The 10,971-nt window shown below is 41.9% G+C and overlaps 2 protein-coding genes and 1 long non-coding RNA gene across 3 annotated transcripts; 2 read left to right on the top strand and 1 right to left on the bottom strand.

The window, feature by feature from the left end:
• The first annotated feature begins 393 nt into the window (after nt 1-393).
• On the top strand, nt 394-2,297 carry LOC103433138 (uncharacterized). Its single transcript, XM_008371370.4, has 2 exons — nt 394-834; nt 1,551-2,297. Exons 1-2 carry the CDS (start codon nt 530-532, stop codon nt 2,008-2,010), a joined length of 765 nt encoding a protein of 254 aa, XP_008369592.1. The 5' UTR covers nt 394-529; the 3' UTR covers nt 2,011-2,297.
• A 258-nt stretch (nt 2,298-2,555) lies between these two features.
• On the top strand, nt 2,556-3,865 carry LOC139192708 (uncharacterized). Its single transcript, XR_011577005.1, has 2 exons — nt 2,556-2,636; nt 3,528-3,865. It is a non-coding gene; the product is annotated as an uncharacterized lncRNA (long non-coding RNA).
• A 1,900-nt stretch (nt 3,866-5,765) lies between these two features.
• On the bottom strand, nt 5,766-10,458 carry LOC103433139 (respiratory burst oxidase homolog protein D-like). The gene is made up of 11 exons (XM_008371371.4): nt 9,545-10,458; nt 9,225-9,387; nt 9,060-9,108; nt 8,341-8,886; nt 7,866-8,252; nt 7,625-7,720; nt 7,407-7,522; nt 7,221-7,323; nt 7,039-7,109; nt 6,375-6,940; nt 5,766-6,087 (listed from the first exon to the last, which is right to left on the bottom strand). The coding sequence occupies exons 1-11, from the start codon at nt 10,233-10,235 to the stop codon at nt 5,978-5,980; spliced, it is 2,898 nt and encodes a 965-aa protein (XP_008369593.1). The 5' UTR covers nt 10,236-10,458; the 3' UTR covers nt 5,766-5,977.
• Between the last annotated feature and the right edge of the window lie 513 nt (nt 10,459-10,971).

A 10,971-nucleotide genomic window follows, 5' to 3' on the forward strand; every position in this document is an offset into this window, starting at 1 on the left:
GATCTGTTGATATTCTTGATTTGATTCGTGATTTTTTAGTTATTAAAATACGAATTTTGAGGCGAAGGTTTATTTTTTTATATTTTTATTTTTTAAATAAGGACAACTGGTAGCAAGCTACGATTATCAATTCTTTCCAAGGTTGGAAAAACTCATAGAAGCATTTCAGCCTCTCTATGGTCACAAGTCTTGCTTCCACACCAACCACGAATTTTGAGGTGAAGTTCACATTTATTTTATTTTATTTCATATATGTGTTAAAAAAAAAAAAATTTCAAAACTAATGTTTTAGCCAAAAAAGTCAAGAATGAGAATAATTCCAACTCCGATTGCATATATGTAACCCGCCATTCGTGCATAAAAGCCTCACTCAGATTATAGATGAAGTGAAGCTAAAGCCCAAAAAGGGAAATGGCCCAAATATAGCCTACATGATGAAACTGTATCCGGCCCATCAGGACCCATCTGAGTATTCCGTATCCCAGAGAGAGAGAGAGAGAGAGTTGACGAGAGCTGAGAAGAAAGGAAAATGGCGAAGAGGTGGTGGACAATCGGAGCGGCTGTGGCGTTAATCGGAATAGGGAGGGAGCTGAGCAAGCACTATGGGTTGGACAAGGACGCTGTGCTCAAGGTGTTTGCTGAATTGTCCGATCGCCTGGGAGTATGGGCCATCCCACTGTACGTTTCGATCCACACTATCACTCTCGCTCTCTGCCTGCCCTACGCCGTCTTCTTCGAGGCCGCCGCTTCTATGCTCTTCGGATTCTTCCCGGCCGTCCTCTGCGTCTTTGCCGCAAAGCTGCTCGGCGCTTCCCTCTCTTTCTGGATTGGCAGGTACCACTTAAATCTCATTACTTTTACCTTTTCGTTTGGGCAATTTGACAAGTGATTTGGGTAAATTAGACTCCTCTTTAATCTAAATGTATATAGTATCACCGTTAGATTTGGTAACATATAGACACAGGACGGTGATCATTTTTGAAAGTTTTATGCTTTTCTTGTAGTGATGGGTGAAAGGTGAAAACTTTAATACGAAATTACCATGGAATCACCCCACCACACAATGCCTAATACCCTTTTCCTTATTCAATGAGATAATGACTGAAATTTATGATTTCGTAGAGGTGGCTCTAAGCTTTTAAGTATTAAAGGATTCAATAGAGTTAGAATTGTTAGCTTTATGTTGAGTTGTTCACTGCATTCGTTGAGAGAATCAGGTTCGATTTTGAGTGAAGGACAAGTTTGTTTTAAATTTTGATTTAGATGAGGGTCTCTGCAGAAGATTTAACCTCCCTGCAATGGGAAATGCATATTAGTATCTTAATACAAATACAATTCATAGTATCACCAAAACAGCGAGAGGTGCGCAAATACGTGAGCAGCATTGCTTAACATTCTTCATATGACAAGTTGACAACAGACTGCATCAATGTAATTCCCCCCTGCTCCAGTTGTTGGGATTAATGCTATGTTGATTAGGTTGAAGTTTGTGTATGTGTGTTTTATATTATTTGCTTTTAGGTACTGCTTTAATGCTGTGGTGTTTGCAGGTTAATATTCAAGAGTTCAAGCTCAGCAATGGACTGGGTCCAGAAGAATAAGTACTTCAATGTCCTATCCAGAGGAGTTGAACGAGATGGTTGGAGGTTTGTCCTACTTGCCCGGTTCTCGCCAATGCCATCCTACATTATAAATTATGCCCTTGCTGCAACAAAAGTTCGGTTTGTCGTGGATTTTCTGCTGCCGACAGTTATTGGATGCATGCCGATGATTTTACAAAACACATCCATTGGCAGCCTGGCTGGTGCTGCTGTTTCTTCAGCATCGGGCTCTCAAAAATCTCAAATTTGGTCGTACCTTTTTCCTTTACTAGGAATTGTGTCAAGCATTCTTATTTCCTTGAGAATTAAGAAGTACTCTACTGAAAATTTAGTGACCGAATCATCTCCAAGTCACGACTCTAGTAACTTAGTTAACTCTAATGACAAGGACTTGAAAAAAGGTCAGTGATGGATTTGTAAACCCTAAAACTTGGTAGAACCGTAGAACTTTACCAATTTCTGCTGCTGCTGGAAGTTTTTCTGTTGAGATCCCTTCTTGTTTTTATCTGCAATCTGCGTTTGTGGATGATGTGCTATTTTATTGTTTCTTCCCTTAGCCTACTCTAATTACATTGTGGAGTTTCTTGAAAACTAAGCAAAGGCATGTAGAAAGAGCTACTGTAGGGAAGACAGTTTAATGCTCCCATTTTTAACTGACAATTGATAAATATATTTATACAAGTAATTTTGCGATCATGTCAAAGTTCCCATGTTCTCATGCATGCTATAAACTGAAAGTGGTTTACCTAGCAAGATGAAGGTACCATCACAGTTGTTACTGCGAAGCTGAAAGATCTGGTGGAATAAATTGTGGCCGTGTATTATTGCTGCTATTTACTCTGCTGCAATAGTAGAACTGTAGAAGTCTTTGCGTTGTCAAGTCTGCGAAGATTCCGTTACATCTTTCTTTGGTTTAGTGACACTGAATGCTGAATAATGATTTTTGTCTGAGGCAGCTAGGACTTGTTCACATTGTCTCTTTGCATTATATGGCATGACAAGGGCCAATTACATCGATGATGTGAAATGAACAAGGTATGTTTTCTAGTGCCACTGTTACTAATCCATTGATCTTAGCAGGTTTTTTCTTTTTGCTGTTTTAGCCATAATGTGCATTTAGAATTTGATGTTCATCAAAATGATGGTTTTTGTTGATTTTAAGGTTGGGTCGGGTGTCATAGGATTAAGATACTAATTACAACTGTTAATCTCCGCGCACACACAATGCCATGTAGACTTGGCATTTTGGACCCGACCCGTTAATATTAGTATTTGGGTGGATGCTTAACGGGTCGGGTCGGGTCGGGTCGCTAACAGGTGACCCGTTAGCTTAATTGGTTGGGTTCGGATAACCCATTAGCTTAACGGGTCGGTTTGGGTGATCCGTTAACTAAATGGGTCGGATTGAACCCGATCCAATCCCGATAAACCCGACCCGTTTACAGGTCTAGTGCCACGCACGGATGCACGTGGACATGCTGCAATAAAGATATGAGTCTTGATTGGATAAAGATTGTTGTTTCGTATTACCACTAATCACCCTGAAATGAGTTCAAATCTTCTGCACTCAGTTTGTGTGTGGCCTCTATCATTGATTGAACTCTCTTTAGTTTTGTTATCATAAATTGGTTGTCAATTAATGATAGACAAAATGAGTGCAGAAGATTTGATCTCCCCTGAAAGTCAAACACGGGATTATTCTCTTATGGGTCCAAGGGCAATTGAAAGCATTAGCTCTTGGAAGTTGACGATCATGGATGACATCTTTTAGGTCAAAACGATAGATTATCCTTTTGAAATATATGTATGTGGAGAAATTCAACAAACCCTACATGTTGAAGGACACAATGCCAGCTTGCCATATCAAAGTGGTATTTCATACTAAAACTATGTGCTTTACCAAATTGACTCTCTTGCGGCGCGTAGGGCGGCCGCACGTGTCAGCTCCTTCATGTAAAGGTGGGTGTTGAGGGTGGGATCCACACGGAGGGCCTGGTCTTTTATGAAAGAGTTGACGCGACGGCCCATGACAATAATTTCTCCTTACAGCCCCTTTTGTCAACAAAGTCCACTTTCTACCGTGGCAAATGTTGAATAGCCCATCATAGGCCCTAATGCTCCGTTAGTGGGTAATTGAAGCAAGATGTCGTAAAGGATAACTTCTTCTTTAGTCTTGATTTGACATTCATTTGTTTGGATGAGTTGACATTTGTAATGTATCTTAATCAAGTGTTACTAATGATGATCATGGATAATTACCATCATTTTAAAGGTACTAATTACTTTTAAAACAATTTTAGGCATGGGTTATTGTACACACATAAAATGATCAAAAAAGGAAACTCTAGTGTTTTGGGGCCATGGGTGGTGTGTTAAGGACGCAAGACGTAAGAATTAAGGACACAAGACTTAAGAATTAAGGGAAATACATCATCAAGATTGACCATGGAATAGAAACGTATTTGTTCCGCTTTTCCATTTTGTTCAGACCACGTCATCCGTCTAGCAACAATACAAATAAGTGAAAACTCTTTCTGTATTAAGATCTAAATACACGAGCTTGCTGTATCGACTTCAATAAGGGGGCCTCTTGTTCGTGTCTGCCGTCAAATGGGCAACGTGATCCGGCTACCGGATAGAATAATGTATCCAACTTGTGCCCTTGTGGTTTTCTTGGTCAATTAACAAAGGGTTTTGGAGAGCACCATAAAGCAATGCTCAACGAGTGAACACTAAGATATACATAATCCAAATCTTAATCTAAATTAATAAAGGTTCTTATCCTTAATCAATTGAACACTTTATGTTTCTGCATCCAATCAATTAAACTCTTTTAATTCAAAGAAAGAAATGTGGACAAAAACTTATCCAAAATACCCAAAATAATAAAATAAAAAACTTGTTCATATTTGCAATTGGGATATCAATCTACACATTATTGGTGGTCACTTGTTGCGGTGGTTCCTCCCCTCTTTTTCTCTGTCCCCACCTTCTCACCAGATGGTTGTTAGCGGTAGGTATTATTGCACACCTACCACATGCGGTGGACCCTCACAGTACCTCATTATTTCTTTCCCTTCTTTTTTCCACTTTTGGGTGCGCAAAAAATCAGCGTGCGAAAACCAAACTCCTCTAATTTGATTACACTTACACAAGGTATAAAATATCGATGATATCGGAAATATCGGTAATCCAAAAACACGAAAATATCGATGGAAATATCGGGATATTATCGATATCGATAAAAATTGAATAAAAACCACGAAAATTGTAAGAAAAACTTTGGAAATTTTTATTGAAACTTTGCAGGATGTTTATTTAGTCAATTATCTATTAGTTTATCACAAAAAATTGGAAGGAAATGCATTGCATGATGAATTTAACTGATTTAAGTTTATTATATAACAAGTTGGCAAACATTGTGAGTGTATTTGGAACTATCAAAGTAGTCCTTTAATCCTAATTCAATATGAATTCTATATCTGGATTTTGAAACCTTCTCAGGCTGCCACGTGGCAGCCCCCAGCACTCCTCACGTTTCTCTGTCTCTCTCCCCTACCCCGAGACCCCATTTCCTTCTCTCACTCACTTCGACTCTCTCTCTCTGTTCTCTGCACTGTCTCTCGCTCTCGAAACCCTTTTACCTCTCTCCCTCTCTTGCCGTGACCACACACACACACGCAGCAGCACCATCTGCTCGACTCGAGCAGCTCGAGGACACCACCATCATCACACATCATCAGTCTTCTCTCTCCCGACTCTGCGAGAATGGCGGAGCCCATAAACTCTCCGGCGAGTCTTCTTTGATTTTCTGGTTAGGTAAGTCTCGGATCTCTCTCTCTGGGTTAGTGTGAAGCTCAAATTAGTTCGATCTGCTGCACTGCACAACAGCAGAAGTCCTTCGTTCACCACCGCAGAAAGAACAAACAGGGAGCAAGCGAGCGGAGGGGAGACACACCACACCTACCCCACCGTGACCTCCACCACAGTGGCGCACACTCCGGCGAGCACCATCACCACCTGTGAGAGGCGCAGATCTTGGCAGAGAGAGGCGCAGATCTTGGCAGCTGGGACGACAGAGCTCGGTTGCCGTTCTGACGACGGAGAAAGCGATATTATCGATAATATTGATAATATCGCGATATTATCGATAATATCGCTATATTTTGACGAAAACCAATTAGATAACCATTAAAATATCAGTAATGTGAAAAACTGATAATATCGGCGAAATATCGCCAATATTATCGGCATTTAAGACCTTGCACTTACATAAGCATTAGATCAACTAATGATAATTACAGGCTATAATCTCTCTATTTCTCTCTCTCTCTCTCTCTCTCTCCTTCTTTAATCACTCTACTTAGTATAATTAATCAGAAATTCTCTTTGTGGAAGTCGAACTTCGTGGTGGTCTTGTGTGAAAAGTACAACGCCAATTCCTTGAGGTCCTTTGTTAGTGCTGGTGCCCCACAGTAAAACACCCCTGCATACATAACCATCAATTTTGTCACGATTAAAATTAATGATGCAAAGATTATGATTAACAACGTTGGACTTAATTAAGAGGGCGGCATGGATTCTTAATCGGTGATGAATGTGTGTCTAAAATAGAACTCGCTTACATCAACGATTAGAAATCAGTTATGATACGTCAACGTACGAGTGACTGTGTTATTCTAATTTAGTTAGATTATGGATTTTCAAAGCATGAAGTGGTGGTCAAGAGAAGGTGGGTGAGGTTGGTGAGGAAGAAGCTTCTTTTGTACTCACCCACTCGGCTATCCGGATGGCGGCGAGCGATATCCTTGTAAACTTGGCGCCAGTTGGGCTTGGCGAAGTGGGATTTGACACGTGTGCCCGACACCACATCGACGCCGTTCTTGGCGTGGTGGAGGGACTGGAGCATGGCAATGAGGGCTGACCTGGCATCCCCTTCCTCGTACACACTGGTGCAGTAGTTGTGAATCTCGATCACACCCTTCTCGTCCATGTCCGCCACCTCGTTCAGAATCCCCTTGAACCACTCGAACGAGCCTTGTTCTCGCGTCACCCAATAGTAGTAGGCCTTTCTGGTCTTGAACCCTTTGTTGCTCTTGTTCTTGCCACTGCTGCTGTTGTTATGGCTCGGGGCATTCGGAGTGGCCCTGCCGCTTTCTAGGGCGGACTCCGAATCATCGTCTTCCCTGCTCTTCATCTTTATGTTGTTGATAATGTCCTTCACAATGCTCACCATGGGAGTTGCTCCGATTCCGAGCCCTACAAGCAATACAACGTCGTATTTCTTGTAGTCCTGTGCCGGTGCTCCGTATGGACCGTCTATCAGTATCTTAGGGAAGCTGCAACACGAATTAATTAACAAATCAATCCACATTACTCAATTTTAATTAAATCCTTCTTTTGTTTTTAAGGTATGTATGTCGAATTAAAAATGTACCTAGGATTGTTTCCTCCTTGCATATCAGCTCTGAGTAGGCCGCTCTTCCCACCAGTTGGTGGCTGACATACCTAATTAACCAACACAAACAATTAATTAGTGAGATCATACACAAGTTTTGGAGGGTTTGTAGCAAGAAACTTTAACATGAACAAGTTGTGATTAGAAATTTTTAAACGAACCTCGGAGAAAACAGTTTTGAGCTGCCGCGTCCAATCGCCCAGTGTTCGAATGTGGACGCTTAGGTAGTCATCTCCTGGTGATGAGGTAATGGAGAACGGGTGCCTGTCGATATGATTAGAACATAATTAGTATGTTTAATCGGGCATGATTAGAAGATGGTGTGCACAAAATGTACGAGTGTTTACCATTCGAAAGGAGAAACCGCAGCGCAGTTGACAAACATGTACTGCCCGCTCTTGTATTTGAAGCCCTGAGGTTTCGACATGTGCAGTGCAAGAACATTTCCAGGATAAACAGCAACCTTCAATAATGTTCATAACAATGTGTCAGATAATTAAGAATTTGATTATAGAATTTGAGCTAAATAGCTAGGTAAGCAAAAATTAATCAACTAATTAAGTACCTTGAGAATCTTGACTGGCTTGATGCTTGACCTAAAAGCTCTAATCAACCTTTCGCAAGCGTAGAGGACGACCGGAACCGCCAAATACATCCATGTCTGCCACCAAAAGAAGTAAATCCACTCTCAAAATCATGCAACTCAATTACGTACCTTAAGGAACTGACGGTCTTCTTTTGACGGATATTCTAAATTATTTTAATTTACAGGGAGAAGAATTCGAACTCGAGTGCAAATGACTCACCGTTTTATGATACCATTCCTTGGTGAGGTAGAGCTTGATGCCATGGACAATGAGGAGAGCATAGACAATGACAAACAGGTGGTGGGAATACCAGAAGGCGTTGAAGCCTGTGAGCTTCTTGAGCGGCTTTGGCAAGTTGAGCTTGTTTCTTCTGAACCAAGGAGTTGCCAACGTGAAGGCTATGGCCATCAATACCACCATCAAAATACCTGACCACCCTTCCACTCCCTTCACGAACCACCAGTAGTTCCCAGGCTGCTCCTCGCCGAAGTAAGGTTTCAAGTCCTCGTACTCATCTTCAGTCGCATGTATAATCCGTGGAAAATCGCACGTCAAATGCGCCCCCACGTGTAGTCCAACTCCAACAATGATTCCAACCGCAATGATCTACAAGACCAATTCAATTTCACACTCGATTTTGGAGACACTATCGGATTCTCCGAATGAGAAAGTGACATTTTGTTTTTGTTACTACCTTGTGGAAATTTAAGTTGTCATCAAACGGGACGGCAACGCCTAATTTGGTCTTGTTTCGGAGCCAAGTAATTGTGTTCCGGCAGACGGGAAGAAGGATCAAGGCCATGTTAAACTTGAGAGTCTCAGCTCCTCCTTTGGCAATGCAGACACAATATCCCATCACCTCGAATGCCTCCTCTCTTTCGCGGTACTGCACAAACTTGTACACAAACAAACCAGAAACTATGCCGAGCCAGAGCATCATAACCCAGACTCTCTGCCAGTTATCAAGGAAGAAGTACTTAGTTCTCTGGTAGCATCTTCGGATTGGGTTGTTCTCCTGCGTCGGCTTCAGCTTCTGACTCAGAAGCTGACTCAAAACCCGGCTTTCGTTTACGCTCACAGATTGGCCAACCGGAGCTTGCAGCAACAGAGTTTCCAAATTTTGAACCATGATGTAGCCGACATTGTCCGGGTCTAGTTCTTCCATGATCAGAGCTGCATATTCCTTTGCTTGTTTCTGAATGTTTGAGAGCTTGTTTGCAGAAGCACTCATGCTTATAATCTGCAACACATATATACGATCAATTTAGGAAACTGTTATTAGCACTTAAAGAAATGTCATCGGCAAGTTAAAACTCGATTACATAATTCCAAGAATATTTAGCCCGGCGCTTAAAGTTAATTAAAAATTAAGAAATGTGGCCGGCAGTAATCCGTAAATGGCGGGTCGCCTACCTCTGTGACTTCTTCTTCAGTGATTCTTCCATCGGCGTCTCTATCCACCCTGCATTTACACACACATTAATTCTACTTAATATTTAATTTAATGACTAGATTAGATTAATTAAGAAGCCTAATAAATTAAATGGTTTGTGTAATGTCCAAGTGTTAGTGTAGTACATGTCAAAGAATGTTTGGAGTCTGGAATCAAAACTTTCATCGGAGATTTGCTCCCAGAATTCTCTAAGTTGCGCCTTGTTGATGATATCGCCGGTTATGTTCCGCCTCCGAGCAAGTGCCCGGAAAAGCTCTCCGGCAAACTCCTTGGACTCCTTGTTCATACCTGCAAAGTAATTTAAACCGCGTTAACTAATTTAGCTTTCACAATTGACTAATTAATTAACGTAGTGATTTTTACACTCCTTCCTAATCCTGCTCTTGTTTCTGTCGTTTTAATCCTATGATTTATTCATTCGTAGGTAAAAGAGAGATGATCAGACCTATGCATTCGCCAAAGAGGGAAGAGGGGAGGAGCCAGTTGGATTTGGCGGTGAGCTCGTCGTAGCGCTTGTCTACGGCGGCCCAGCCGGAGGTGGCGCCGGCGCCGGTCTTGGTGGTGATGAACTTGAGGCTCTTCAAGGCGTGGGCGGTTGCTGACTTGGTCCGATCGAAACGCTTCGCGTTGGAGGGCCTCTTGCTGAAGGAAGCCAGCCGCTTCAGCTCCTGAGAGACCTGCCGGATGTGCGACGACGTGTTCCGCAAAAGCGATGACCGGAAAGATGACGACTTCTTCCCCTCCAGTGTCCGCTTGGCGAGCAGAGCCAGCTCGGGATCTTCGTTACTGGCTCCACCGGCGGCCTGGACGCTGTGGACGGCGACGGAGTCGTCTCGGATGTCGAGAGTGATCTCCACGTAGGTATCATCGTCGTTTTGGTCGGAAGTATTACCAGTAGTCTTATCCGTACCGCCGGACTTGTCGAACTTGGCGCTCTTAATCCGCCTCCACGCCCGGTTGGAATTGGAGGACGTGGTCGGGGCGTGGTTGGCGCTGTTTGGCGTTCCCAGGGGGCCGCTGAAAGCTCGTCTTTCGAACTCGATGCTGCCCCCTGGCCCGGTGGACTGAGTGGACTCGGTGTCGGAGTTGTACTCCGAGGAAGTAAGCATCCCTTCCTCGTGGTGATGACCGTTCATTTTCAGATGCTTCTCACAGATATTCAAAGTTTGGTTGATTCAACTATTCAACAAAGTAGGAAACTAATTAGCACAAAGAAAGACAAATGGGGGGTCCGAATATATTTTGGGATTAAAATACGAGGGGTGGATGGGTATATGTAAGAGAGGAGGACGAGGAAAAGGAAGAGGAAGGTAGCATGCAGTAGCAGAAGGGATAAAAAAACATGAGGGTGAAAAGAACACGAAGACAACTTGGAATACGGAAAAGTTAACGGAGGTGAATTGTCTGTCATTCCATTCCCATACTCTTTCTATCTCTTTTTATTTGTGTGATTACGTTTGAGTTATGTCAATATTTTATATTAATTTTTTTATCAAAATAATAAAACAAAAAATAATAAAAATATAAAATATTAATTTGATTGAACCGTAATCACATAAAACAAAACAGAAAAAGATGAAAAAAGTGTAAAAATGGAAGCACAGACAATATATCTCCAAAGTTGAGCATGAGAGAAGAGCGTAGAAAATGAGCGAGCAACACTCGGCGGGGATTTGATGTGCTCTCACTTTCTCTCTCATCGCACTACTCATACACAGACGTACATGTGATGCACTTTATTTTGTTATTATTTTACTACTTTTATCATTTGATGTGACAAATGATATATATTTAATACGTTAATTAATGAACTCTCTTTGATTAATAATTATATAAATTATTTATTACATCATATAATACACCGTACACACA

The sequence above is a fragment of the Malus domestica genome, chromosome 16 (assembly GCF_042453785.1).
Source record: "Malus domestica chromosome 16, GDT2T_hap1".
Classification (NCBI taxonomy): Eukaryota; Viridiplantae; Streptophyta; class Magnoliopsida; order Rosales; family Rosaceae; genus Malus; species Malus domestica.

Coding starts and splice junctions, on each gene's coding strand:
- LOC103433138 (XM_008371370.4), top strand. CDS start 530: ATGGCGAAGAGGTGGTGGACAATCGGAGCGGCTGTGGCGTTAATCGGA. Junction 835..1,550: donor CTCTCTTTCTGGATTGGCAG/GTACCACTTAAA, acceptor TGGTGTTTGCAG/GTTAATATTCAAGAGTTCAA.
- LOC103433139 (XM_008371371.4), bottom strand. CDS start 10,235: ATGAACGGTCATCACCACGAGGAAGGGATGCTTACTTCCTCGGAGTAC. Junction 9,388..9,544: donor CCTCTTTGGCGAATGCATAG/GTCTGATCATCT, acceptor ATTACTTTGCAG/GTATGAACAAGGAGTCCAAG. Junction 7,721..7,865: donor AGGAATGGTATCATAAAACG/GTGAGTCATTTG, acceptor TTTTGGTGGCAG/ACATGGATGTATTTGGCGGT.